This window comes from Aspergillus ruber (genome assembly GCF_000600275.1).
Source record: "Aspergillus ruber CBS 135680 unplaced genomic scaffold scaffold00014, whole genome shotgun sequence".
Classification (NCBI taxonomy): domain Eukaryota; kingdom Fungi; phylum Ascomycota; class Eurotiomycetes; order Eurotiales; family Aspergillaceae; genus Aspergillus; species Aspergillus ruber.
Genome location: NW_024467310.1, coordinates 20631 through 48210, shown reverse-complemented (window position 1 = coordinate 48210; position 27580 = coordinate 20631). Strand labels below are relative to the sequence as shown.

Here is a 27580-nt window from a genome sequence, read left to right as displayed (position 1 = left end):
TGAGGGAATGATTTGTGTTTTTTTTTTTTTTTTTTTTTTTTTTTTTTTTTTTTTGCATATTATAGTACATAATGGTGATCATGCATGTGACCTTTTCACCAGTTCGTTTTATAAACTTCCCCAGCCACAGAACTTCTTTCCGATTCTGATAGCAGCACCAGATATGATACCCCACACGCTTGCATTTACTGCAGCTTGTACGCTCACCATAAGAGCCATTTTGCCAACATAGGTAAGAATGCCAGTTCGGGAGCCCCCTCCGCCCCATGCACCAAAGGTGCGGACGTCAGAGAGGAGAGCAGAAGACGAGTCTCGCGATGAGAGAAACGAGGACGCCAGAGAGCGGAGGTAAATGGATTCAAGCGGGAGGAAGATCACAGTCGTCAGCATCGATGCAAGATGTGAGGCGAGGGAGTCGACTGGGTGGGATGAGAGAATTGTCACCCTGTGCGCAGGGGAGCCGGGTGGTCCGGTCAGTTGTCGAGGGTGCGCATTTGGCGCTGGGAGAGGGAGTTCCGGGTTTGAGCGGTTCTCGTCATCATATTCGGGACCAAGTGGGTCGTTGAGAGCTTCTTCTAGCGTTTGCTCCTCGTTATTGTCGGGCAGTATGTTGGCAAGTCCTGAATCAGCTTCTTCTGCTGGTTGATCCTGGGAGGTAGGAGCAGATGGGGCATCGGGCAAGATTTGAGAAGCCCCTGCAGTCACGTTAGACAGGCCGTCGCTGTCCACTGCGTCATTCAATATCGTAGCAAGATTCTGGTCTGTATTTGGCAGAAGAGAGTCCAGAAACTCCGTGACCGATCTGCGATCTGCTGGTAATTCGCCCAAGTTGGCGTTTCTGGGTCGGAGGTTTGCTTGTCCTTGGCCATGTGTATTGCGATTTCCCAGCAATTCCAGCTGCATCGTGATAATGTCCGAGCTCTGATGGATCAACGAAGCACGTACTCGAGGCGAAGTCGGAGGGGACGTCTCGGGAGAGGATGGCCGAGAGAAGAGGGTATTGGAACGCGAAAACCGTCGATTTTCATCTTGATTTCGAGATTGTTCGGCATCGACCATTTGATGTGTCTCGTCTTCATTTATAGTAGCATTTGTCCCTTCCAACGGAGGCATGTCTGAGAAGATATCAGTGCTCATAGCGTCAGGCGACTGCGAAACCCGATTTTCTTCATTCTGCAGAATACGATCCCCATGAAAGCTGGTTCCTGGCCCAGAAGTTTGTACGGAAAGATTCGGAGTGGTCGAACTAGGCCAAATGCCTCCATTCCTAGCAGGAGTTCGTTCTGCTAATGGCTGTGGACGCTCTCGCTGATTTGTTCGGGTTTGCACTTCCCCTGGCCCATTCTGCAATTCTTCAATGCACTGGCGTAATGATTCAATTCTCTCTTCTCTCTGGGAAGCGTTGTCTAGATGACTCAGTGCTTGTGCCCGTTTGAAACCGAACCATGAAAGTGCCCAGTTCCGAAGAACAGATAATTCATACTTAATATCCTCATAAAACGTCAGACTACCACGACGATTCTCTTCTTCTGCCCTGCGGCCGAGTGTTGGCACCATCCAATCAATGAGGTCATTCTCAAAAGCCACCCGGATAGAGAGCTCATCAGCAAGGCTAGGCTTTGGTAGCCGTCGGCGAATCAACCGGTAGAGCCTAATTTCAACTATGGGACGCAAGTAGACGTATAAGTAAACCAAAAGCGAGGGTGTCTTCAAGATACCCATACAGAACTTGGCCAACGAGTCAAAGGAGAGGTTTGCCGGCAAAGAGAGGAGTTGTGTCGGTGCAAGTTCGCCAAATGGCACAAAGAAACTGGTGCTCGGCATGCAATATGGGTGGACAAGGTGCAGAGATTGTAAAAGAGAGTACATGTATGTCTGTACGGCTAGAACTAGTAAAACCCCCCTCGTCCTATTAGGTATTAGTAGCAATTTCACGAACCGAGAAACTTTACATACGCATAGTGTACTGTGGTGAATGAAGCTTGTATGATCTTAGTACAAAACTCGTTAGGAGAATATTGCGTTAGGTGACTCTGTAGAAATAGAATCAACCGCTCTAGAGGATGGTGTCGACAGATGGACAGGCAGGTCGACACAGTCCACGCCGGAATCCCAGCAAAGTAGAAACCGGCAATTCCAATAGAATCACGCTCATAGTTTATGATATGCGTCAAAGGAACATGAGTGTAGCTTTTAAATGTCTGAGCACAGTCAGCCTGAGAATCTCGAGCACTTCAAGTGAAGTAGACTACCTGTATCCGCCCTGTAAGTGATGACGTCCACCACGAACCCAGGAAAACAGACACCTGATCTAAGGTTGCCATAACCAATCCATAGTCGTTCTCGGCAGCTATCATGTTGATTTTCTGCTGCTCATTGGGCGTTCCATCCCCTCCATCTTCGCCGCTAACGACAACGCCCATGGTTGACAAGATGTCATTCTTGGCCTTTCGCAATTCCTTCCCGAGTGCCTTGGATTCAGGATTTACCGGATGTCCTCGGTCATCATAGCGCTGCACGTAGCCATCTGCATGGATACTAGGCTCCCGGTATCCGGAAACCGGCTCATCTGGCGGGCTGGGAGCACGCTCTGGGGGTTCGTACGGAGATCGGCCCTTAAATAGTCAGTATAGGCCAAAAAAGGCTCAGTGTATGAGATCATGGAAGGAAAAAAAATGCTATTTTATACAACCAACTATCCTTGGAACATAGTCTTTGGGAGTACAGCAAAACAGAAGCATATCGAAAATTTTGAAGCTACAAAGAAAATATGGAAAGCCTACCAAAGCGAGCCGATTCAGATAAGCCTGTCGCCCCATTTTGCAACTAGACTCGGGTCACCGTCAACGAATTATCGAGGTACTCATAGCACTATGCAACACAGATACAAACAAAGAGTTAGAAAGCCGCAGCAAGCTAGCAATACCAAGCTATTATCGTGGACAATATTAGCGATGATGATAGATGTTTGTCAAAGAACACCGCGGAAACAGGCGCCGCAATCACGTGGGCGCTTGCCGCGTTTGTTGGACATGCCAACTTTATCTCAACCGTAATGCAAACTTCCCAAACAATGCAAACGATCCAAACGCATCGAAAAAAAGATGAAAAGTTCCCCGGTTGAAGCTGTGAACAACCAGTCATTAGCGACGCAGGTTGTTGCACTTGTTTTACAACTCATTTCTCGTGAAGTATAGGATGGCGCGATAGTTTTCTAGTGACTCTACTTTGAAATAGCCCGAAACACCATGTCGAAAGCCGTCGTGAAGACGACCTTTGAGGCGTCGCGGACGCTTCGCCCCATATACACCGGAGGGAGCACTGCGCTGGATGCTAGTGGCCGTTTGCTGGCCGCATGTGTTGGTGAAGAGGTCCTTATTGTGGATCTTGAGTCTGGCGACCAGCTTGCCAATCTGGAGGGTGTAAGTTTTCCAATTGTCAGGCGACGAATTGCGCAGACTAACAGTTGCATAGGATGGAGAAATCGTCACCAGTCTAGCCAGTACGTTCTTGCATTGGATAGTCTATTATGGAGGGAAACGGTCAACTAACCATTTTTAGTCACTCCTTCGGCTTCTCATGTCATTACCTGCTCGCGATCCATGTCGATGCGGATCTACGCCCTCACACCTCTCGACGAAGCTTCGCAAATTGAAGCGACGCTTGTCAGATCCCTCAAACCTCACACCGCACCTGTCGTTACCACCACAGTTGACGCTACCGGGACATTGTTAGCAACCGGAGCAGCAGACGGATCCATCAAAGTCTGGGATATCCGGGGAGGGTTTGCGACGCACACTTTCCACGGTCACGGAGGCGTTGTATCCGCTCTGTGCTTCTTCGAAGTCCCTACGAGCGACAGTGACAACAAGTCTACTTCCAAGAAGAAGAAGTCCAAAAAGGCTGCCGATTCCGATGACGAAGACATGGAGGACGCTGCCATCGGCTCGCCCACTGGATTCCGTCTTGCTTCCGGAAGCGAGGAGGGTAGAGTGCGCATCTGGGATCTGAACAAGAGAAAGTCTCTCGCCAACCTTGAGTCCCATGTTTCCGTTGTGCGGGGCCTGTCATATTCGCCTTTGGAAAATGCCCTACTGTCGGCTAGCCGTGACAAAACTGTGATTGTCTGGGATGTGCGCACATGGAAGACACGCAGAATTATCCCTGTTCTGGAGAGCGTTGAAGCTGCATCTTTCCTTACAGACAGCGAGCTGTGCATGATCGGTGGAGAGAATGGTAGGCTCCGTGTGTGGGACTGCAATCGAGGAAGTGAAGTCACTCAGGAGCAGGAACCTGCATCGGAGTTCGAAGCCGTGGTTTCCATTCAGTATACTCCTGGCATGCCCTTTGTGATGACTGTTCACGCCGATCAGACCATCCGCTTTCACTCTCTGAAATCTCTGTCCGACTTCAAACCCGGCTCGACTCTCGAGCCGTTGGCTGTTACCAGGCGCATTTCCGGCAACGACGACGAAATCATCGATCTTGCATACGTTGGACCTGACCGGTCCATGCTGGCTCTAGCCACAAATACTGAAAGCATCAGAGTGGTGTCGGTAGGCCCGTCTGAGGACCGGTCGTCGGTTGATGGGGAGTATTTTGGCGCGGATGTCACTCATCTTGAGGGTCACGACGACATTATCATCTGTCTTGACGTGGACTGGTCCGGTCACTGGTTGGCAACAGGTGCCAAAGATAACACCGCACGTTTGTGGCGTCTCGACCCCAAGACGTCGTCTTATACCTGCTTCGCAGTCTTCACAGGTCACGCCGAATCCCTCGGAGCTATTGCTCTCCCACATGTACCACCACCTGTCGGTACTCCTGCCTACAAGGATCCATTGAACCACCCACCGTCGTTCATGCTCACTGGTTCGCAAGACCGCACCATCAAGCGATGGGAGACAGCCAAGCTCGCCCCGCTCACGTCTTCGAAGCCTCATTCTGCAAAGGCGTCCTTCACTCGGAAAGCGCACGAAAAGGACATCAACGCTCTTGACATGAACCCCACATCTACCTTGTTTGCGTCCGCCTCGCAGGACCGTACAGTGAAGATCTGGTCCGCCGAGGACGGCACCACAATCGGTCTTCTCCGTGGCCACAAGAGAGGTGTTTGGTCTGTTCGCTTCTCGCCCAAAGACACGCCCATCCTCAACACCGATAACCGCACGAGTACCAACCGCGGCTTGGTCCTTACTGGATCTGGAGACAAGACCGTCAAGATCTGGAGTTTGGCAGACTACAGCTGTCTGCTGACTTTCGAAGGCCACACCAACAGCGTCCTTAAGGTGCTCTGGCTCCCTCCTCCAGACCTTTCCAAGAAAGGCGGTGACGAGGATGAGGACGAGGACGACCAAGCACAGCAATCCGGCAGCACCGCTGCCGCACAGGCCCGTCCTCTTGTCGCATCAGCAGCTGCCGATGGTCTGGTCAAGGTCTGGTCCCCGTACACCGGCGAGCTTGAAACCACCCTCGACAACCACACAGATCGCGTTTGGGCCCTCACCAGCCCTTACCCCTCCGGCTCCCGCACAGACACCAAACCCTTCGACAACAAGAACACCACTAACACCTCCCCCTACGCCCTCGCCTCTGGCTCCGCAGACGCAACAGTAACCGTCTGGACAGACACCACCTCCGCCACCTACACGGCCTCCGTGAATGCCAACTCCCTCCGCATCGAACAAGACCAACAACTCCAGAATTACATTCGCGCCGGCGCCTACCGCGAAGCTATCACCCTCGCCCTCCAACTCAACCACCCAGGCCGTCTCCTGACCCTCTTCAACGAGGCCGTCGACGTCGCTGATGATCCCTACGCTACACAGGAAGATCGCGACGCACGCGAGAATAGTCTAACCGGTGACCCCTCCATCGACGAGGTCCTGCAGACTCTTGACCCGTCGAATCTGCGGACCCTCCTCCTTCGTCTTCGGGATTGGAACACCAACGCGCGGACAGCGCGTATTTCGCAGCGTATCTTGTTCGCACTGTTCCGCTCATACCCCGCATCGACATTCGTCGAGCTTGCGAAGTCGAGTATGGCGAAGCGCGGTGATAGGGCTACCGCAGCCGGCATGGAGGATATCCTGCAGGCGTTGGCTGCATACACGGAACGGCATTATCGCCGGGTTGAAGAGTTGGCGGATGATAGTTACTTGGTGGAATGGGTTCTGGGCGAGATGGATGGGGGTGTTGGGTTGGGTGGACTTGGGGAGCCTGGGTCTGGGATTAATGGGGAGGAGAAAGATGTGCTTATGCTTGGGGCATAAAATGACGGTGTGATATCTATGGCGCATTTGTGGAGTATTTGTTTGCATTGTTTATGATATTGGATTGGGAACATATAAAAGCAATTATAGACAATTTTTGAGTCTACTGTATGTGAAATCGAGCACATTGTTATGGAACGGTCGAATTTTTCCATACAAGGATAGTAGCGTGGCTCAATCGACATGCCAGCAAGGGTATCAATTGTATATAGACAATCTAAAGCATAAATATAATACAGGGAAATTCTGAAATGCTGAAATTGTGTCGGATAAATTCCATCCTCGTCTGTAAGTACCCCAAAGGCCACTCTATCGATCATCACGTCTCCTCCTGTGCGAATCACGGTCACTGTCGCGGTCCCGATCCCGATCACGCCTGGAGGAAGAATGCCTAGAACTGTACCGATCATCATCGCGATACCGATGACGCCTCTCCCTCTCGCGATCTTTTGTGCTATCACGGTCCCGATAGTACCGATCATCTTTGTCTCTCCGATCACGTTTTGAATAGCGATCGCCAGAAGAGCTTCTATCTCTATCTCGTCGCGAAGATCCCTTCCGCCTTTCGTATCGGTCGTCATTGTCGTAGTCGTGTCTTTTGTAGTCACGGTCACGGTCCTTATCGCGTCCGCTCTTTTCCAGATTGCGATCCCGTCGCTCCTTCCACTCATCATCCTTGTCGACTTTTCGAGATTTGGCCTCTTTCTGGAGAGCCCTAAGCTCTTCCTCGGTGACATATTCGCCCGTCTGCTTGTTCCGCATCATAATGGGCATATAAACACCCTCAGTACTCCCTCCACCCTCTTTCTCGGCATTTCGAGCACCCTTGCGCATTGACGATTTGCCCCAAGCGCCCAGTTCCACCTCTGCGCCTTTACCGCCAGAGGGATCTTTTGCTCCGATTCCAAGAAAACCAGGTCGCCGTTCCGGGATACGCGGACGGGTAGGATTCGCCGTCGAGCCGTAGTTACCCCTTCCAATCGACTGTCCGTCTTTCCAGCCCATACCCCGTAGTAATGCTGCGCCGAATTCCTCCACAGGAATCGCATTGTATTGGTCCAATGTTGCAGGCTCAGGACGCGCCTCAACATCAGCGCGGAAAGAGTTCGTCTCATCGTATCCTGGGCCCATGTCTTCACCCTCATCGCGTTTTGCAGACTCAATAACCAAATCTGACCCCCTTTGTACCTCCCCAGTAGTCTCCCGAATAAGAGCCTGCAGCGCAATCTCATCTTCTGTCCGCAGTTTCCGCTCCTCAGCAGCAGGCGCCGGCTCCTTATCCGCATCGTTCATCTCTTTATCCCCATCCCCAGTCTCTTTCTCCCCTTGACCAGGCTGCGCAAAACTAATCCCAAACGCCATACTTGGTCCCTCCCTCTCAACATTATCTCCAGCCGTCTCGCCCCTCTTCTCAGCCTCCCTAATCGCTTGCACCTCCTTCGGAAGCAAATTCTTTCCCTTCGCTCGCACATTAACGCCAGCCTTCTCGCGCCAACTATTCCCGCTCGCAACGGGTATAACCAGCTTTTCCTTCTCGGTGCTAATCTTGGTCCCGTCTGCCGCGATCGCTGCACCAGTAAGCGTATCGAAACCCGTTACGGCCTCAGCGGCTGGGTGGGTTTCGTCGTCGTTGTCGGAGTCGTCGTCATGGTGGAGGTGATGTGGGCGACGGGGGAGAGCGCGATTTGGTGTTTGGGGGTCGCGGGAGGAGGGTTTGAGATTGAAGGGGGTCTTTTTGGATTGGGAGGTGCTTGAGAGGGAGAGGGAGAAGGGCTTTTTGGGGGCATTCGTATCTTCGGGTGGTGGTGACATTGTGGATGCCTTTTGTTGTATTTTGGCTAGAATTGATAATGGTATCCAAATAGAGACATATGGACTCGTTCTATAAGAAACAAAAACTCGAGTAAAGAGAGAAGGTAATGAGTCTGGAGCTTGAGCTATGAGGCGGCTCAAAGCGGTGGCGACCTCGAAACCTAAACGCGCGCTTGGATCGGCTGCATTACGAGCACGTCTACATTAGCAGCTTATCAGACTACAATTCACTAATCATACTTCGTAATAATTGATTCTTGTTAGACTTGAATTCATTCCAATGGCCGGTCGGGTACACTGTGAAGGTACTTCCGGTTCTTAATCGCATTATCAATACACGTGTTGGTACCAAAGAGTAAACTATCACTCCAACGCCTGTAAGGACCTACATGCCGGTAGATCCAGGAATAAGCGTGGCCAAATACATGAAAATAGAGGCGCCAAAGTAAGGTGAGTCGGGGAGGAGAGAAGGCAAAGTAACGACAACAGGTGAGGCGGTACGGAGAAATCAGGGTGTAGCAGTAGCAGTGGGATAACATCCGCATTGCGGATCGAGTGTGGGGAGAAACGGAAAGGATGATCAAAAGAAGGGGGTTTAAAAAGCGTTCGTGAAAACAATATGTACAATCGAAGCGTAAAGAGAAAGGTGAGGTAAGGATATCGGCCAAGCGGATGGAAGTCTCAGCTCGTAGCGGTTTGCGCTTGTGGAAGGTTCGGGCTTTTGTTAGAACCCGGAACAGCGGTCCCTTGAGTACTACTCGTGCGCTGTGCCTGTGGAGTTGCACTCCGACTCTGTTGAGCAACGGCTCCGTTCATGGCAGGTGACCCAGCATTTACGCGGTTCGGCTGGGCAGTCTGCGGAACTCGCATCATAGGCGAATATCCTTGCGTTTGAGGTACCTGCATGCCAGGCCCGCCGTTGGCTCCCGCTTGAGGCTGGTGGAAGTCGGGCGACACCTGATAGTTGGCTTGGACACTGCCAATATTACCCGCAGCGGCGTTCATGGCGGCTTGAGACATGCGCTGTTGTTGCTGCTGCTGGTACTGGTGTAGACGCTCCGTGGCCAGTTTAGTCACTTGTTCAGGAGGCATGTTCGGATGAGCCCGTTGGATTTGGCTTTGAATGTTGCTGATAGTCGGAACCAATCCACTGGAAAGCGGGTTCGGTTGTCCCATCCGAGGAGAAGGCGTAGACACCCCCTGGGGAGTGCCGTTGTGGAAAGGTGGGCTTTGGATTCCACCATTGGCTTGAAGCGCTGCCATCATAGCGGGGTTGTTCGGCGTGCCGTTGACGTTTGGCATGTTGAGATTGGGGGAGTGAGATCCCTGCGGCCCAAACTGCTGCGGATTATGAAATTGCTGCTGGGCTTGCTGTGGCTGTTGCTGTCGAGACTGCAGGATACGTTGCTGCTCTTGAAGACGATTCGCCTCCCGGATGACTCGTGTGTTATCCGGAGAAGTTTGCATCGGCAATCCGGGTCGACCACCGGTGGTCTGCTGCATCCCCGCTTGGGGCATCATCTTCATCGCCATCGGATTCGGCGCCATGGGGCCATTGACGGGTGCGCCACCAGGCATTCCTTGCATGGGACGACCTTGGTTAACACTAACGCTAGCTGCCATGCCATTCGGCATCCCATTCGGTGCGCCGTTTGGCATTCCAGGTGCACCATTAGGCATACCGTTTGGATTCCTTCCAGCTTGGCCGTTTATCATTGGTTGCTGGTTGGGCACTTGACCCCCACGTTGAGCAGCCAGATTCGCCTGTTTCCTGTGAGCGGGCATACTGCTGTGTTAGAACAAATGAACACTTACCCTTTGTTGTGCAATCATCTGCTGCCGGTATTGTTCTTGCCTCTCCTGCAGCTTCATTTCCCGCTCGTACTTTAGCCGACTGAACTCAGCAGGCGTCGTGATCGGGGGCTTCGGTTGATTGGCCTCATTGACCTTTCTCATCGAAGCCAGGTGAGAAGCTAATAGAGATGTTAGCCAATCAATTTCGCTAAAAGAACTTGATACTTACCATGTTGCTGCTTTTGAAGCATAGTCTCCCGCTTCTTGGCCAACTTGCGCATTCCATCAAGCAAAGTAATGTGTTTAGAAGACCTTCTGCGGTCGACTCGAAGAGGTTGTGTTGTCCTCCTACGGACCGGCGGTGCGTTTGGCTGCTGTGCCTGTTGTTGTTGGGCGGCCTGCTGTTGTGCGAGCACGTTTCGCTGCGCCGTCTCCAGCCTCTGATGGTAAGCCCGGAAATATGGTGTCTTGGACATATCCGCTGGCAATCCTTCCAGCCCTATCCATCGCTCAAAACATTCCCACGGCGTCCTTCTCTCTGCACCAGACGTGAACGGTGACGATGGCGAAAGGCAGCTGGAAATGAGCGACCAGTTGTATGGATAATCCTTCACAAGGCGTCGTAGCTCATCGTCCTCTGCGTACGTCCACTGGGATGATTGCCTTGATTCAAAGAACCCGACAGACGGCATAGGATATTCGGTTGGCGGTCGGAAAGAATGGCCAGGGTGAATCCGGTCGCGAATAGGCTGGTTTTCCGGTCGGAATAGAGCAACGTTGGTCTGTTCTGGTGTCCACTCCAACAAAGGTGGCTCCTCTGGTTCATATTGCGAATAGTCGTAGCGGCTTCGCTTTCTCGGCGGCCCTTCTTCGCTGAAACGGATCTTGCCAGTCGCATACTTGGAGACTGGGAGAATATCTGTCTTCCAAGCAATATCAGGAGGGGCCTTGAATGTCGGAAGTTTGGTATCGGGAGCGATATTGACAGGGGTGTATATAGGGAGTTCGTCAAGAATTTTCTCAGCGGCCGGTGTCATATCGAGGGAGAATGTGAATTCGTCCGATCCCAATGAGAAGATAGCTGCAGGTGCAACAGTATTAGGTAAGTCATGGCGCGGTTCGTCATTGAAAGCTTCGTCCACGGAATCTTCCTCTGTTGAGGGAATTAGGTCTGGAGTAGGGTGAGAGACGCCTGCCATCGGTTCGTCGCCCATTTCGGGAGGCGAGATCATGTCGGTCTTCTGGTTGTGGCTTCCCTCCGCGTCCGCCTTCCGAGACGGAATCTTCGCCTGCACACGCAGCAACGTCTGGTGCTCAGGGTCGCTGTTGATGTATTCAGCGCACCAGTCCGCGCAGCATTTTGCAGCCGCGATCTTCCATTTGCGTTCTTCCCGGAAGTCCGTTCGCATCCACTTCATGTGGTCCAAAAGCACATCCCAGTGGGTCCCTTGGCGCGGAGGCTCAATTGAACGCTTGTACTGGCGAAGAGGCCATCTGTTGGCATTCTGCAGCGCGTAAATCCGACGAAGAGTGCGACAATCCATTTGCTCCTGGTACTCGACGAGATGATTGCTAGTGCTCAGCGTCTTGTGCGCAGAGGCAACAAGTGTGCCGAGGTTAGTGCCTCGAGGAGGAGCGTAAGCCTTGCTCTGGAATAGGGTAAACAAATAGTCCTGCTCCTCATTCAGCCTAGCCAGATCACCGATGTTTTGGCGCACAAGATTCAACGAATCAGCTTTCTCTTGCTGTTGCTGCTGTAGTTGCTGCTGCTTCGGGAATACAACGGTCGAGAGTCTACTCCTTTCCTTTTCGCGGTCCTTGCGATCCTTGAAACGCATTCGAGCCGGGGATTCGGGCGGGCTCTTCTCCGGAGTCATGGCAGCCCGTGGCGACTCTTTCTCAGATGGAGAGACCGTACGCTTTGGTGTTTCTCCTAAGATCTCAGACACAGACTTGTGGCGAATGGCACCAGAAGAAACTCGCGTGGTCATCCTCTCTGGAGGCGGCCCAGGCGTTGTTTGAGCCTTCTTCAATGCGGTAGGGCCAGACGGCGTTGCCTTTGGAGCTGCATCGACAGGCGGTCGTGGTGTTTCTGGCTGTGTCGGGACCAGAGCGTCATTCACTGGTTCAATAACTCCATCAGGTTTCTTCACTTCAGAAGGCAGTGGCGCTGGTTGGTCCTTTGGTATACTTGGAGTCGAAACCTGAATTATTTCGTTCGAAGATGGGATATTGACACTGGCAGGGTCATCAATAGACTTGCTGGCATGCTGGATGGACTGCGCTTCTTCCAAGCGAAGCTGTTCGTCTGGCGTCGATGAAACCAGGCCGGGCGGTGCATGCACAGAAGTATCATGCTTCGGTTTATGGCTGGCATCTTGCGCTGCGGCAGTCGCTTCTTCAGCAGGACTGGTGTCGGGAGAGGTGGTAGTAGGAATAGAAGTATGGCCAGAATAGTGACCAGCCGAAGATACGGGGGAGAGAGGTTGCTGATCAGGAGGATAGCTGGAATGCCCTAGAGCAAGCGACGGACGCTTGTCATGGATCTTCTCAGGAACAGCGGCCGTCGGAGTCGGCCCAGCCGATTCGAAACCATGAGTGCTCTGAGGCGTCCCCGGCACAGAAACCTTCCGCTCTGAAATGGATAATCGGGCGGGATGAGTACCTGCAGGAGACGGCACGCCAACTTCCTGCACAGTTTCGGGGGCGGGACCCGGCGCGTGAGACTGAACTACGCCAGGTTGCTCAGCATGTGCGACAGGCCTAACCCTTACAGGGGGATGCTGGTGTGCCTTGTCGACAGCACCCCCGGCAGGCGTAGAAACACCATCTAGTTGCGATGGTGGTCCTTTTGCGCCAACATCAGCTGCTGGGGGGCCTGCCTCCTTAGCCTCCGGCCGTGGTAAGAGAGTAGCATAGTTGGGCAGAGGTGGAAGAGTAGATTCATCAAAGTGGTGGCCTCTGTATGTATGAATTAGCATGTATACAGGGCGAAAATAGAAAGAAATAAAAATTAAGAGAAGACAGTAATACAAGGATAAGCAACTTACTTGGCCAGGTCGTTGGCGTCCAAAAACGCCTGCTCCTTATGGTGATATCGCGAATCGGTCGAAGCGCCGTCGGTCGCGCCGGCTAAGCCCACGGTCGCAAAGTAGAGCTCACTCAATTTGCGCTTCCGCGACAACAAACATCGTCTTGAAATAATTCTCCGTCAGCAACCAATGCATGAAAATGGGCAAAAATGGTATCTTTTGATAGAGAAAAAAGCGTGAGATTTAAAAAAATTAATACATACGCGATTTCATCGTTCTTGGACCGGAGAAGCTCGTCACGGAGCATGGAGCCTATTTCACCAGCACAACATCCGATTAACGCGCTAAAAACGAGGGGGATGGGTTGAGCGAGGTCATCCAGAAGGAATAAATCGCTCAAGAATGATAAAAAGGGCGTTGTGGTGGTGTTATGCGATGCTAAAATCCAGACACGAAGTGCTCGCCTTGAAGGGTTTTTTTTTCTCTTTTTTTTTCCTTTCGTCGGGGCAGTCGTTGGGGGACTTGGACTTGGTCAACGGGAGAGGGAGGTGTGAGTGTATTCGTATTGTTGTATGGTATGGTATTGGATAGGGGGGATGGCTGGTTTCGTGCAAAGGAATGGTGGTATCGTTACGTATTGAACCCTTTTTGCGACCGGAATCTTTATGCCTGAGGTGTAAATGATTCTTGCCTCGGGGAGTTATGTAACTTTATGACTCGATGATGACTACATTTATACCACTGCAGCCTGAGGCAGTTACACCGTATCCGGATCAGGCAATAAGGCTACAAGTATCACCGCCTGGCTATCGCACGGCAGAAAAAAAAGTTGCAGCTGGAGAGCATTCCAGAACAACTCTACCCAAGCAAAGAAATATCGTTCATTCTTTATCATTATGGCTAAACGCAAGAGAGAGGAAACCGCCAAGGATGTCCAGTCCTCCGACAAATCGTCCAAGGTCCCTAAACCCGCGACAAACCAGGAATCCTCGTTCGTCCCGGTCATCAATGTGCAAATCGTGACCGGCTCCTACGAGAGAGTGTTGCATGGATTCACTGCAGGAGTGTCCGCAGCTGCTTTGACTTCAAAAGACACCAAGGAGTCTGCTACTGGCCCTTCGCAGGTACAATTCGCCGATACGTTCCTGTTCGAAGCACATTCTTCGGCTATTCGGTGTCTCGCCTTGTCTCCCGCACCCAAACCGGATTCGACGGAGCCTCCTCGTGTTATCCTCGCCAGTGGTAGTACCGATGAGCGCATCAACCTGTACTCCATGTCTGCTGCGCCTCCAGCCGTCAACGATCAGTATCCGTCCGTTCCTACTCTAGCAGGAAGCAAGGTTCTCGAGAACCCGAAGAATCGCGAACTGGGCTCCCTCCTACATCATTCCGCCAGCATCTCTGGGCTGAGCTTCCCGTCGCGCTCAAAACTTTTGACCTGTGCCGATGACAACACCATCTCCATTTCGAAGACTCGCGATTGGACCGTGGTGTCGACCATCAAAGCTCCTCGTCCCAAGGTCCAAGGAAGACCCAGCGGTGACACTGCACCAGAGGGAGGATCTCCCTCTGGAGTGAATGACTTCGCAGTGCACCCGAGTATGAAATTAATGCTCAGTGTTGGAAAAGGAGAAAAATGCATGAGACTGTGGAACTTGGTGACGGGAAGGAAGGCCGGTGTATTGAACTTTACCAGGGAGATGCTCCAATCGGTCAAGGAGGGCAAGTGGAGCTCAGGTGAAGGCCGGAAGATCGAATGGAACTCGAAGGGTGAAGAATTCGCCGTCGCATTCGAGTGGGGTGCTGTGGTTTTTGGTATTGTAAGTTGTCCCTGGTATACAATAATTAGGAGAGAAAGCTGACTGGTGACAGGATTCTATCCCGACATGCAGAGTTGTGCCCAACCCGCGGAGTAAGCTTCACCAGATGAAGTATGTCAACATTGACCCGTCATCCGATGATGCGAGTGACTTGCTTGCCGTTTCCACGGAAGATGGACGAGTCATCTTTTACTCTACGAAGAAGCTACGGGAGCCTGAAAACGACCCTGACTCGTCCATTCCTTTTGCGGAACCCATTGCTCAGCTTGGTGGTAAGGCAAACGGTCTACCTGGGCGTATCAAGGACTTTGAGGTCTTCAACTTGAAGGATGAGCCAACGGTTAAGAAGGATGTCTTCCTTGTGGTGACTGCAAACAGTGACGGGGCCGTCCGTGTCTGGTTGGTTGATGGCAAGGAGCTCCGAGAGCAGAATGACTCGGAGAATACTTCGACTGCTCCCCAGGCTGGCGAGCTTCTGAACACGTACGAGACTGGCAATCGGATTACCTGTATGAAGGCGTTTGTGATGCTGCCTGTTGAGGATCAGTCAACACTGGAGGAATTTGACGAGGAGGACGAGGAGGACGAGGACGGAGAGAGCGAGGAGTCATCGGATGAAGAGAGTGATGTTGAGTAGATAACTGTCCTATATACCCCGACGATGTATTCATAAATCTGCACTGGAAGAAAGCATTCAATCGATTAAAAGTTATGCGTCCACATAGATTAAAATTGTAAACTCTTGTATCTCTATAATCCCACAGTTGTCGTACTGATGGTCCGTGACTCACCACAGGAGGTGTTTAGCTAGGCAAAAATGCATATAAAAAATTTTTTTAAAAAAAAAGTTATATATATATATATATATATATATACATATGAATCGACAAGAAGAGTGATAGTAATACATAAGCTCTATATTCGCCTGAAAACTATCTAGAAAACCATCCAACATTCTAAACAATAACATTGACGATACTTACAGACACATACTGCTACTACTGCTCCACTGCACAAACCCCACCACCGCCGACAAAGCGTATCGTATCGCCTCCCGCTCCCAATACAGCAAATTTCCTCCATTTTCAATTCTCGACCACTTTTGACTACTCGCACCACCGCTACGAGGCTATCACTGACCTCCCCTCCGTTTAATCCGCCGTCGTCTCTCTCTGTCACTACCGGTCAGAGTCTTCTGCCACTCGCAGCAGATTTTTTCATCGACACCACCGCAAATATGGCTACCAACGGCGATTTTTCCGATGAGGAGTCCCAGCCCGGCTCGCCGATGATCAACGCCAACGGCCAGGAAGAGATTGAGGAGCAGGAGCCTCTCGAGCCCCAGGAGAAGAAGCCCAGCAAGTCGGCCATGAAGAAGGGCGCCGTGCCCACTCACCAGCCGCAGCGACCAGAACTGCCCGAGCAGCCGAACCCAGACACTATCGACCTGTCCACACTCAACCCCCTCACCCCCGAGATTATCGCGCGTCAGGCGACCATCAACATCGGTACTATCGGTCACGTCGCTCACGGAAAGTCCACCGTTGTCAAGGCTATCTCTGAGGTGCAGACCGTCCGTTTCAAGAACGAGTTGGAGCGCAATATCACCATCAAGCTGGGTTATGCCAACGCCAAGATCTACAAGTGCGACAGCCCTGAGTGCCCTCGCCCGACATGCTTCAAGAGTTTCAAGAGTGAGAAGGAGGTCGACCCGCCATGTGAAAGAGAGGGATGCACTGGTCGCTACAGGCTGTTGAGACATGTTTCGTAAGTCTACCTCTACAGTGTATGCGGGTTGTTTGCTGACAATCTAGGTTCGTCGACTGCCCTGGACACGATATTCTGATGAGTACCATGTTGTCAGGTGCCGCCGTCATGGACGCCGCCCTTCTGTTGATTGCCGGAAACGAAACCTGCCCCCAGCCCCAGACCTCGGAGCACTTGGCTGCTATTGAGATCATGAAGCTCAGCCATATCATTATCCTGCAGAACAAGGTTGACTTGATGAGGGAAGATGGAGCTTTGCAGCACTACCAATCCATCCTGAAGTTCATTCGGGGTACTGTTGCCGACGGATCTCCCATTATTCCCATTTCCGCGCAGCTCAAATACAACATCGACGCTGTCAACGAGCATCTTGTCTCGCACATCCCCGTTCCCCTCCGTGACTTTACCGCCTCGCCTCACATGATGGTTATTCGGTCGTTCGACGTTAACAAGCCCGGTGCGGAGATTGACGAGCTCAAGGGTGGTGTTGCTGGTGGTTCGATCTTGACCGGTGTGCTCAAGTTGGGTGACGAGATTGAGATCCGTCCCGGTCTGGTCACCAAGGACGAGCACGGCAAGATCCAGTGCCGTCCCATCTTCTCGCGTGTTGTGTCGCTCTTCGCCGAACACAACGACCTCAAGTTCGCCGTCCCTGGTGGTTTGATCGGTGTTGGTACTCGTGTCGACCCTACGCTCTGCCGTGCGGACCGTCTCGTTGGTTTCGTTCTGGGTCACCGTGGCCGTCTGCCCGCCATCTACACCGAACTGGAAGTCAACTACTTCTTGCTGCGTCGTCTGCTGGGTGTCAAGACCGCCGACGGCAAGCAGGCCAAGGTTGCCAAGCTGACAAAGAACGAGGTTCTCATGGTTAACATTGGATCTACAGCCACCGGTGCCAAGGTTGTTGGTGTCAAGGCCGATGCCGCCAAACTCAGCTTGACCAGCCCGGCATGCACAGAGGTTGGAGAGAAGATTGCCATCAGTCGGAGAATTGACAAGCACTGGCGTTTGATTGGATGGGCAAACATTGTTGCGTAAGTACCCTTCATGAGAATTTCCAGAATGATTGCTGACTTATTTCAGTGGTAACACCCTCGAGCCCATCTTGAGCTAAACTTACTGCACTATTACGAAAAGAAAAGGAAAGGATGGGAAAAGTTTCACGGTTACGAAGGAGTTGACGCGAGCATTTGGTATTACCCCGGTATAGAGAATGCAGAGTCCATTCTGGTTCGTTCCATGTTGAAGGATTTATACCTCCAAAGCCCAGGCCAGGGGAAGCCGGATGTCTGGCAGCATGGATTGGACGGGCTGGACGATGAGGGATGGTGAAGTAGGAGGTCTACTTGCTGACGCGTGTTATGAAGTTGCTATGTGAAAAGATTTCTTGCTGTTCTATGTCGTCTTATAATGCTCCCATGTCCGGTCTTGATTATATATTCCGTCTGTAGCCGTAGTCATCGCTTAATTTTATTCTCACCCAAATTTGAAAAACATAAAATATAGGCATTCCAGTAACACCTTAAGTGTTTATATTTAGACAATTCCAGCATATCTACTCTATATTTTGACATCGTATGTCAGGCTGACTGCTTAGTCACCCTGGGCTCGTTTCCCGAAGAGGACACAACGCCTTTCCACGTCCAACTTCAACATTGCGTCTTCAACATTCGCGTTGCTGCTGTCCGTCATGTGGATACTCGAGGTGAGTCGCTATTCTGTACTTTCGTCTTTCGCGTGAATCTGGCTAACTGGTACGCGTTGATATTGTAGCAACTGGCGCGTCTTTTGGACCGCCCACTCTTTCCATGGAAGACCGTCCTAGTCGGGTTCTCGCTGGGCCAGTACCTGTTGGAAGGGTTTCTGTCCTTCCGACAGTACAAGGTCCTGCAGCGGACAAAGCCGCCCAAGGTTCTTGAGAATGAAGTTTCGCAAAAAGTCTACGATGAGTCTCAGGTACGTCACCAAAGGAGGGGAAGTAAAGAGACAACGAGTGCCAATGCTAATGCTATTGCTGTAGGCATACGGTCGCGCCAAAGCCAAGTTCGGTTTCGTCGCTGGTCTCTACGGTCAAGTTCAGAATCTCGCGTTCATCTACGGTGACGTGCTCCCCAAGCTCTGGAGTGTCGCTGGTGTCGCGCTCGCTCGGTATCTCCCTGCTCGGTTCCAAGGTGAAATCTGCCAGACACTGGTGTTTCTCTTCGGTTTCAATATTCTCAGTACGGTTTTGTCGCTTCCGGTCTCGTATTACAGCACGTTCGTTCTCGAGGAGAAGTTCGGGTTCAACAAGCAGACGTTGAAGCTGTGGGTTACGGATATGCTCAAGGGCCAGATGCTCGGGGTTGTCTTGGGTACTCCTATTATCAGTGGGATGCTTAAGATTATTCAGTTTGCTGGTGACTCGTTCTTCTACTATCTGTGGCTGTTTGGTATGTTCGTTCAGGTCTTCGCCATCACGATCTATCCGATTGCTATCCTGCCGCTGTTCAACAAGCTGTCGCCCTTGCAGCCTGGTGAGCTGAAGACGGGTGTTGAGAACCTTGCCCGGAAGTTGGAGTTCCCGCTTCAGGAATTGTATGTCATCGACGGTAGCAAGCGGAGTGCGCACAGCAATGCGTACTTTTTCGGTCTGCCCTGGAAAAAGCACATTGTTATCTACGACACGTTGATTGAGAAGAGTGAGCCGGATGAGGTCGTTGCTGTTTTGGGTCACGAACTTGGTCACTGGAGTTTGAGCCACACTACCAAGCTTTTTGGTATTGCTCAGGTGAGTTTCGGCCCTCAACGCTATATGACAATTGCTAATAATGTAGTCTCACATGTTCTACATATTCGCGCTCTTCTCAGTCTTTATCAACAACAAGTCCTTGTACCAGTCTTTCGGCTTCTTCAACGAACAGCCCATCATGATCGGATTCTTGCTGTTCTCTGATGCTCTGGCACCAATGGACGCCGTGATCAAGCTGTTGATGAACATTCTCAGCCGCAGATTTGAATTCCAAGCTGGTAAGTTCTCTTCTCGTGTCTTTGTCATTATCGCAATAAACTGACATATGTAGATGAATTCGCCCAAAACCTCGGCTATTCCGAGCAACTCGCCAAGTCCCTGCTCAAGTTGCAGATCCAGAACTTGAGCACCATGGACGCGGACTGGATGTACGCTAGCTACCACTACTCCCACCCTATCCTTTCCGAGCGTCTCCAGGCGCTTGGCTGGACGGGTGGAAAGGTCACGGACCTCAAGTCGGAGGATAGTGAGGAGCCTGTTAAGGCTGGTGACCGGGAGCTGTAAGGATTCAGGTGTTGATACAGGGGTTGAATAGCTGTGAAGAATGAACTTTTGATTTATGATACAAACTCCTCTATCCGTGCGCCAGTAAAGCAGACCCATGCCAAACAATCGTAATCGCAATGCAACTTCTCCCCCCCAATAAGCAAATCAACCCCTAGCCTTAGCCTTTTTCTCTGCCAACCTCCTCTCCTTCTTCTTCCTCTTTCTCTCCTCCTTATCAACTCCCTCGCCCTCCCCATCCATCTCCATCATCTCCATATCAACAGGCTTCTCCTTCTCCTCAACAACCCTCTCCTGCTCCTGCCCTGCCTCATAAACCCCCTCTCCATTCTCGGGCTCCGGCTCCATCCTAATCATCGTCAAATCCCGCCCAAGAACCTCTCCCGCAAGCCCCGCCTGCACGCGCTTGAGATTATGCAGGATGAGGTTTGGTGCGGAGGCTGTCGTGCGGCTGACGGGGCCATGCTCGCTGATGCTGGCGTTGGGCTGGAGCGCGGGGTCTGTAGAGGCGCGGTCGAGGTACGCGGAGAGGTAGGCGCTTGCGGTGGATTGGGGGATGGGGGTATTGCTTGTTAGAGTTGTTGGGGGGAGGGGGGAGGGGCCGTTGATTGACATTGCAGCGGTGTGATTGTTTCGCAGGAGCGTAGAAGAGTGGTTGTAGTGTAGGTTGGATGTCGCAAGACTCGTCTCGTGTGGTGAGTGTAGATGCGCGAGGATCGAGGAGAGGAATGTAGGGAATAGAAAATAGATAGTGTCCAATGCGACGCGAACGCAATTGTAACCCCTTTATCAAAACAAACCCGTCAAGTGTACGAAGTTGGAGTATGTATATGAATGTGAATGTATGAAATCTGAAGAAAGATTCTGCGGGTCCGTGCGTTTGCGGCGCCGGAGCTTCAATTTTCTCTCCGCCTCCACCACTAAAGTCACCACTACTATCACTGCCCGCACTGTCACCACTCTCAGTATAGAGACAGGAGCTACCTTCAACAGAGCCAGCAGTGTTGGGATATACCCGAGACGGCCACCATGTTCTCCCGCAGAACCCTCCCCGCGCTGAGGACGCTGCGAGCCCAGACTCCGTACGTCCATCCATTGCTTCAACGAAGATATAGCATACTGACAATCACAGTCTCACCACAACGTCTCTCCGCCCATTCTCCTCCCTCCTAACCTCTCGCTCTTCTCCCCCGACCACCGCCATCACATCTACATCCACATTACTATCACCACTTACATCCACCCTCACATCTGCCTTCAACCAGAGCCCGTCCCGGCAATTCTCAGCAAGTGCCTCGCTCGCCGGAAAGCGGATCACCTACAATCCCTCGCGGCGAGTACAGAAGCGGCGTCATGGGTTCCTGGCGAGACTACGCTCACGTGGGGGGAGGAAGATTTTGATGAGGAGGAGGCAGAGGGGGAAGAAGGCGTTGAGTTGGTAATCGTTCCCGGTGGTGTGTTGCGATACGGGTCAGGAAGGAATCGGAATCAGGGATAGGATAGGACTCATGTATCATAACCATTCTAGTCATGTTATGTTTTATTACTCTATTCTCTCGATGTATACCATGGTACTTCTATTTCCTAGCCACCACTATCTATAGGCTATAGGCATACATTACTCTTCTTCACTCTCCTCTTCGCTACCCTCTTCAGACCCTGTCTCGTAATCCTCATCATCTTCGGACTCCTCCTCTTCGCCCTCAGGCTTCAATCCGTAATCATCCTCGAAGTCCTTGAGCGGCCGCACCTCAGGCGTGAAGCCGGATGCTTGCATGCCTTTTTGGATGCTCTGTACAAAAGTTAGTCAATTGGTCACGTTCAAACGAGGGTGAGGGGAAGAAACGCACCTCCTCCATAACAGTGGCACAAGTAATCACAATGTTCGCCGTGCTGGGCTCAAACAGCGGCAGAATAATCCCACTCAACGCCTTCTTGACATCCTCCACGCTAGTCGCCCTAACCTGTCTCAATACGCGTTCCTTGTAGTCGCTAGGCAACTCCCGCATCACTTGTTGGGTAAAGCTGCCCTGCGCCGCGTTCGCGATAGTAGCCTGCTCGTTCGCAAAGCTAACCACGATACTGCTGATCGCGCCCTCAAGCATGAGCGGGTCGAATGGAATGGCACCGGACAGATGATCCTCGACGATCTGCTTGCTGGACTCAAACGCCTTGTGCGCATTTGGCGAGCGGTACACGTCAAAGTTGACGAACCCTGTGTCGATGTTATAGGCAAAGTTGGTACCGTAAGCAAGGCCCTTGCCGCGGACGGCAACCCACAGCGGTCCCTCGACGGCGTTCATATAGGCGATGGCGACGAGAAGGGGCGGGAGGCGCGGGTCATCGTAGGAATCCAGACCTCGTGCGCTGGCGTAGGCGAAGGATGAGTCGATTGTTGGCATAGGCACGACGTAAGACTTGCCGCCGAGGTTCTGGCCAACCTCGCTCATTAGCGGGCGGCGGGCTGTGATAGGTTTGAGGGGAGCGGGGGTGCCGAGGCGCTCCGCGAAGGGTTTCCATGAGGAGACTGGTTTGGGGAGTTTCTCGAGGTCGGCGATGACGAGGACGCGGATGTTTGAGAATTGGAAGAGGGCGTTGCGGATTTCCTCCATGCGTGCGACGACGGCCTCTGGTTGCTCGGTGAGTTGCTTCTTGATGCGGCGGAGGTAGCGGGCCTTGACGAGTGTGCTGCGAGCGCGGACGATGGATTCTGGTGCGTAGTGAACCATCACATGCACGGCTGCTAGCATGTCGTCACCGCTGCGTTTGGCATCGGGGACGTCGGCGAGCAGGCGACTGGTGATTGCGCGAAGTCTTTCCACATCGAAGATGGTGTTCCACGACAGTTCCTGCAGCCAGGCGATGGCTGTGCTGTACTTCTCCATCTCGACCTGGAAGGAGATGCGCAGCATTTCCGAGTTACCGAATGACCTGGCGCCCTCCATGCTGTAGCCAACTGTATCTCTCTCTAGTTCAACAACGACCTGCTCAAAGTTGATCGTCTTTCCGTCGCGCTGGATCGGAATGTTGAAAAACGCTTCCGTGTAGACGGACAGAAGGGGACGAAGTTGAACAGGCACCGACTGGGCTGAGATAAGGAGGGACATCTGGACGAAGTTGCTGGGGATGTGCTCAAAGTGAATGAACAAGGGCATATCCGAGCCATCGGCGTCCACGACCTTCTGGACCTTATGGTTAGGACGACCGGCCTTGAGGGCAGAACCGGACCGCGCAGTCGTAGTCTCGACAAAGTGGATCGACTCGACCCCAGGGATATCAAACTTTTCCAGCATCTCCTTCGGAATCTCCTTGTCGTTCTCCGCCTTGGCCTTCTCAAGCTTGTCGGCCAGTTCCTTCAAGCCCTTCTCGCCAAGCTGCTTCTTCTGCTTCGCAGTTCGAGCCTCTTCCTCCTTCTTGAGGGTGTCAGACATCTTCATTGAAGGAACACCGAGAACGGTAATGTGAGGAGCATCAGAGATCCATTTCTTGATAAAGTCCCGCCACTGGTGCTCAGGCCATTTCTCCAACTCCTCATACTCCCGCATACTTGCAACGTCCAGTAACGTCGAGCCGTCACGCTTGCCGTACAGGAAGTCGGAGATGACATACTCTGCGAGTGCAGAAGCAGAGCTTTCCGTGGAGAACTTCCAGATCTTCTGCTGCCGGTCAATGCACTCTTGCAGGTACTTCATGTCGATTGGCTTTTCCATCGCATCCTTCAGAACCTCGAAGAATCTCCGCTCAACGTGCTCGAGCTTGTCTGTTTCCACACTGGTCAGCTGGAACTGGATTTCGATGTTCGGGCGTTCCTCTGTCGAGTAGTAGACCGCACTGGCCACTTGCTCTTTTTCGACGAGGACATTCTCCAGGATAGAGGCAGACGATCCGGCGAGGTACAGGAGCGCAACATTAAGGGCGCCGCCTGAAGACAGTAAGCAATTGCTCTTAAAAAGAAGATAACAGGATACTCACTCTGAATCGGATCGGTGGTATCCGGTCCCAAGAATCTGATCTCAATCTCACCAAAAGACTCATCTTCTTCTGGGAATTCCACTGTCTTGGTAACTGACTTCTCCAGCGCAGGTGCCTGCTTGGAGTCTGTCCAAGGACGCTTGAACGGCGAATCGGGGCTTGGGATAACATCGAGGATCGTGTCTTCGAACTGATCCAGCGTCTCCAACATGTTCTCATGGTCCACCTCTCCCGTGATGATCAGGCACAAATTCCGTGGCTGGTACATCTCACGATGGAACTCCCTGATTCTCTCCGCCGTAAGAACGCGCAGCTGCTCCATCATTCCTCCAGTCTCGTACCGGAATCCTACGTCAGAAGGATATATCAACCGGCGCGCGGTGAGGTCCATCAACTCAGCCGAGTTGTTTTGCACACCCTGCATCTCCGAGTACACAACACCAGCATCGTTGCCAGTGGCATCGATATGGTGCACTTCTGTGTAGCAGCCTTCGTCCGTCAATGTCGGCGCAATCACATGTTCCAGATACACGGGCAGAATCCGCGCGAATCCCTCCCATCCAGCTGTGTCCAATGTGTAGGCTGTATGATCGGTGGCTGTCCAGGCGTTGGTGTTCGAGTACACTCGAGTGGCCAGTTTGTCCAGGAATCCCTTGTATCTGTAGTTGCGCGAGCCCATGAAACACAGGTGCTCCAATGTATGGGGTGCGCCAGAGTCGTCGAGAATCTCCGTAGCAAGCACAAAGTATCCAGACACCTTGGGACCTTTTTGGTCGATAACCACCACCCTCATACCGGTTCTTTCTGATTCATATTGGACGAACTCGCTGGGGGAGTAATCCGGCTTGAACTTTTGAAGAAGTTTAAAGTGGCTGTGCGTGGGAGACATGTTGGCGATGGAACGAGAGAACGACAGGCTCGTTTTTGCAAAAGGGATAGGGAGTGTTCGTCGCAAGACTGATGGTCTATCAAATCTGTCAGCCATATACCGTAGCAGAATACAGCCAAAGCAATTGCGTTCCCATGCACATCCAAAGGGACAAAGACTTTCAGATCCGCAGTGACGTCGACGGAAGAAGCACTGCACAATGCTTCTCGCAAACATGCAGACAAACACAATCGAATAACTCACATAAATCGAGATCTTGCCCGACTCAGGCCTCGCAGGGTATACCACAACACCACGACGACTGGTAAGAACTCAGAAGTTCTTTGCGGGGAGCAAGTGCGGACGTCGTTACTTGAGAAAAGAAGGATCGGGTCAGGAATTGGCGCACGTCAGTTCTGGACAAAGACCGCAAGAAGTCGTCCCGGGGGTTATTGTGAGCAAAGGGAACACCTCGAAAGAATGAAAGAAAGAGACGATTCTCTATCCAAGCTGGTTGGCTGGTTGTTGGAGGTGCCGCCGAACGAGTCGATATCTGTGCCCCGCAGAAGCCTGAGGCAGAGACAGTCATGTGATGGATTGCCCTATGCCACGAATATGTATGTTGATAAAATGCCTGTGCTTTTACGGATCTTTGATTTCGTTGTTATTCTTATCTGGTCCTCTTGTTCTGTGGTTGCGTACAGGGACTCGCTCCGCCCGCGTATGTAAATATCATCTCGGACTGGAGTGTCAATACGAGAAACATAGAGACATCCAGATGGAATAGAAGAACAATATATATACTCGGTAGGAACAACCGAAGATTGAAGATACGGATACAGAACACTGGTCAATGCTATAGCATCTTGATGTCTCGGACGATATATATATCAATTACAATTCAGCCTTCCTTATAACTCAAATGGAACGAAACAAAACTAAAGACCAGGAGAGGGAAGAAAGTACACTGTTCCATTCCAGCTGGAAATCGCAGCCATAGACTTTATATAGTAAGTGACATGAGGGGACCGATTTCAAAACCAGCCGTCCACCGTTGGGAATATAAACTAAAACCAAAATGATGACAAAAAAGACAGGCAATGAACGAACCGCAAAAGGACCTAGACCGTGTGATTGTTAAGAGTTGCTGGAGGTGAAAATCGTCAAGGTATCATCTATTCGGCATGGGCTTCGTCTATATCCTCGTGCTTCGACTTGTGCTTATTCTTCTTCTTTTCTTCTTTGCCTTTCTTTTGCATGGCTTCGGTCATGAGCTGTTCGAAGGCCATGTAATCACCCTCCTCTTCAGGATCACGTTCGGCCTAAAAAAAAAGTAAGTAACCGTTCCAGAACACTATATGCATAAGATCGTACCTTCGCATAGATGTTACCAGCAAGGACCAAGGCATGCGCACGCTCGACACGCTTCTCCAGCTTTATACTCTTGTCACCCAGGACTTGATCGCACACATCGCGCAGCACGCTCTGGATCTCGAACTTGCTTCCGCGCCATGCAGCGGCCAAGATCTTACCGGTGACCTTCTTCTCATACTCGGCCTTCTTTTCGTCCGTCCATTCCTCACCACCGCGCTCTTCCATCTTGGCCATCTCTTCCATGGTCATCTGTGCATCAATCGCCGTCGAGATGGTGGTCCAAGTTTCCTTGGCCAGTGTTCCCTTGTCCTTTAGACGAGAGAAGAAGCCGGAAATGCCCAGGAACTTCTGAGACTTGAGGAAAGAGGTCGATTTCTGGACGTACGTCGCACCAATAGCATGCAGAATCTCGAGACCAAATGACTCCATCTTCAAGTTCTCAACCTCGAGGCGGATCTTCTCCTCAAATGCATGCGTCACGTCAGAACTCTTATCGGTCTCTGTCCACACGCTAATCTTGTCTATCAACTTCGTTGCCAGAGTGTTGACCCGCTCTTCACGCGCCTTCTTCCGCTCGAGCTCGTATGCAGTCAGACGGTCCTGCTGTTCCTTGGTCAACCCACCCTTCTTCTTCTCCTTTTTACGAAGTTCCTTTTCTTCCGGAGATAGACCAGCTGCCTCCATGCGTGCCTCTTCCTCTGACTTGTCCATGATCGCCTGCTGGCCTATGTATCGTCGAGGGGGAGTCTTCTCCGGTTCCTGCGGTGCCGCAGCGGCGGCAGTGGTCGTGGTGCCCTCCGCGGTTGGCGCGGTTGCACCCTCTGCAGTGGTACCCTCGGTAGGGGCGGCGCCAGTCTTCGCTTCTTGTTCGTGGAGATGGAGTTTCTCTTCTGCGGATGCGGCGAGTTCGTCCTCTTCCATCTGCTGCATGGTGATATCCATCGTGGTGGTCAGATCCTTCATGAGGGATATCTCTCCAATCAGGTCAACGAAAGCGCTGCCACCGAAAATCATGCTGAAGAACTCAGACGGGTCCTCTGTTTGCGTGTTATCGTTAACCCATGTCGTCAAGAATTGGAATGGGGAAGGACTAACCGAAACCACCACCAGGAACCGCATCTTCCTTGCCAAACTTGTCATATCGCTTTCGCAGGTCATCATCGCTGAGAACTTGATACGCTTCACCGATCTAGTTGATGTTGTTAGTCATACTATTATCGCGAACGATATCTCGCAAGGCGCATACGGCTTGGAATCGGGCATGTGCGGTTTCATCGCCGGGGTTCTTATCTGTCCAAAGGGTCAATAGGTGTTCACAAACAGGCAGTATGGTAACCCAGTGTCATACCAGGATGCGTCGTGATAGCGAGCTTTCGATAAGCCTTCTTGATCTCGATTTGTGTGGCGGTGGGCGGTACCCCCAGGGCATCGTAGTAGCTGGTATCGGCAACCATTTTGGGAAGTAACGAAGCCAACAGAAAGAACGAAAGTGAGAGATAGGGGCTGCACACCCCGATGTGAGATATTTGACAGTAGAAGCAGTACTCAACAAGTTTTCTGTAGGCTGTCGAGAAGAC

The 27580-nt window shown here is 51.8% G+C and overlaps 11 protein-coding genes across 11 annotated transcripts; 5 read left to right on the top strand and 6 right to left on the bottom strand.

The window, feature by feature from the left end:
* Positions 1–59: 59 nt before the first annotated feature.
* Positions 60–2944, bottom strand: EURHEDRAFT_412599 (uncharacterized protein). Its single transcript, XM_040781946.1, has 4 exons — positions 2784–2944; positions 2253–2615; positions 1957–2201; positions 60–1909 (listed from the first exon to the last, which is right to left on the bottom strand). Exons 1-4 carry the CDS (start codon positions 2817–2819, stop codon positions 109–111), a joined length of 2445 nt encoding a protein of 814 aa, XP_040638472.1. The 5' UTR covers positions 2820–2944; the 3' UTR covers positions 60–108.
* A 304-nt stretch (positions 2945–3248) lies between these two features.
* Positions 3249–6272, top strand: EURHEDRAFT_456631 (U3 snoRNA-associated protein UTP13; the record flags this gene model as incomplete). Its single annotated transcript, XM_040784366.1, has 3 exons — positions 3249–3422; positions 3475–3502; positions 3562–6272. The coding sequence occupies 3 exons, from the start codon at positions 3249–3251 to the stop codon at positions 6270–6272; spliced, it is 2913 nt and encodes a 970-aa protein (XP_040638471.1).
* Positions 6087–8187, bottom strand: spp2 (spliceosome ATPase-activating subunit SPP2). Its single transcript, XM_040781945.1, has one exon. It carries the CDS (start codon positions 8082–8084, stop codon positions 6582–6584), a length of 1503 nt encoding a protein of 500 aa, XP_040638470.1. The 5' UTR covers positions 8085–8187; the 3' UTR covers positions 6087–6581.
* A 140-nt stretch (positions 8188–8327) lies between these two features.
* Positions 8328–13648, bottom strand: eaf1 (MYB and HSA domain protein). The gene is made up of 5 exons (XM_040781944.1): positions 13174–13648; positions 12929–13072; positions 10108–12839; positions 9900–10057; positions 8328–9848 (listed from the first exon to the last, which is right to left on the bottom strand). Exons 1-5 carry the CDS (start codon positions 13215–13217, stop codon positions 8766–8768), a joined length of 4161 nt encoding a protein of 1386 aa, XP_040638469.1. The 5' UTR covers positions 13218–13648; the 3' UTR covers positions 8328–8765.
* Positions 13649–13806: 158 nt separating this feature from the next.
* Positions 13807–15367, top strand: EURHEDRAFT_402894 (putative 60S ribosome biogenesis protein Mak11; the record flags this gene model as incomplete). The annotated part of the gene is made up of 2 exons (XM_040780175.1): positions 13807–14730; positions 14783–15367. 2 exons carry the CDS (start codon positions 13807–13809, stop codon positions 15365–15367), a joined length of 1509 nt encoding a protein of 502 aa, XP_040638468.1.
* A 600-nt stretch (positions 15368–15967) lies between these two features.
* On the top strand, positions 15968–17611 carry EURHEDRAFT_456558 (translation initiation factor eIF2 subunit gamma; the record flags this gene model as incomplete). The annotated part of the gene is made up of 3 exons (XM_040784359.1): positions 15968–16497; positions 16545–17531; positions 17581–17611. The coding sequence occupies 3 exons, from the start codon at positions 15968–15970 to the stop codon at positions 17609–17611; spliced, it is 1548 nt and encodes a 515-aa protein (XP_040638467.1).
* A 576-nt stretch (positions 17612–18187) lies between these two features.
* Positions 18188–19789, top strand: EURHEDRAFT_515546 (zinc metalloprotease; the record flags this gene model as incomplete). The annotated part of the gene is made up of 5 exons (XM_040786391.1): positions 18188–18202; positions 18271–18453; positions 18518–19264; positions 19311–19503; positions 19557–19789. The coding sequence occupies 5 exons, from the start codon at positions 18188–18190 to the stop codon at positions 19787–19789; spliced, it is 1371 nt and encodes a 456-aa protein (XP_040638466.1).
* EURHEDRAFT_412591 (uncharacterized protein) lies at positions 19587–20636 on the bottom strand. Its single transcript, XM_040781943.1, has one exon. It carries the CDS (start codon positions 20402–20404, stop codon positions 19937–19939), a length of 468 nt encoding a protein of 155 aa, XP_040638465.1. The 5' UTR covers positions 20405–20636; the 3' UTR covers positions 19587–19936.
* A 182-nt stretch (positions 20637–20818) lies between these two features.
* EURHEDRAFT_377789 (mitochondrial 54S ribosomal protein bL34m) lies at positions 20819–21231 on the top strand (the record flags this gene model as incomplete). The annotated part of the gene is made up of 2 exons (XM_040779000.1): positions 20819–20871; positions 20922–21231. 2 exons carry the CDS (start codon positions 20819–20821, stop codon positions 21229–21231), a joined length of 363 nt encoding a protein of 120 aa, XP_040638464.1.
* Positions 21232–21407: 176 nt separating this feature from the next.
* Positions 21408–24650, bottom strand: EURHEDRAFT_456687 (putative zinc metalloprotease; the record flags this gene model as incomplete). The annotated part of the gene is made up of 3 exons (XM_040784373.1): positions 21408–21581; positions 21640–23711; positions 23762–24650. The coding sequence occupies 3 exons, from the start codon at positions 24648–24650 to the stop codon at positions 21408–21410; spliced, it is 3135 nt and encodes a 1044-aa protein (XP_040638463.1).
* A 1154-nt stretch (positions 24651–25804) lies between these two features.
* On the bottom strand, positions 25805–27457 carry EURHEDRAFT_456467 (DnaJ domain protein; the record flags this gene model as incomplete). Its single annotated transcript, XM_040784353.1, has 5 exons — positions 25805–25951; positions 26004–27040; positions 27099–27192; positions 27250–27293; positions 27352–27457. 5 exons carry the CDS (start codon positions 27455–27457, stop codon positions 25805–25807), a joined length of 1428 nt encoding a protein of 475 aa, XP_040638462.1.
* Positions 27458–27580: the final 123 nt, after the last annotated feature.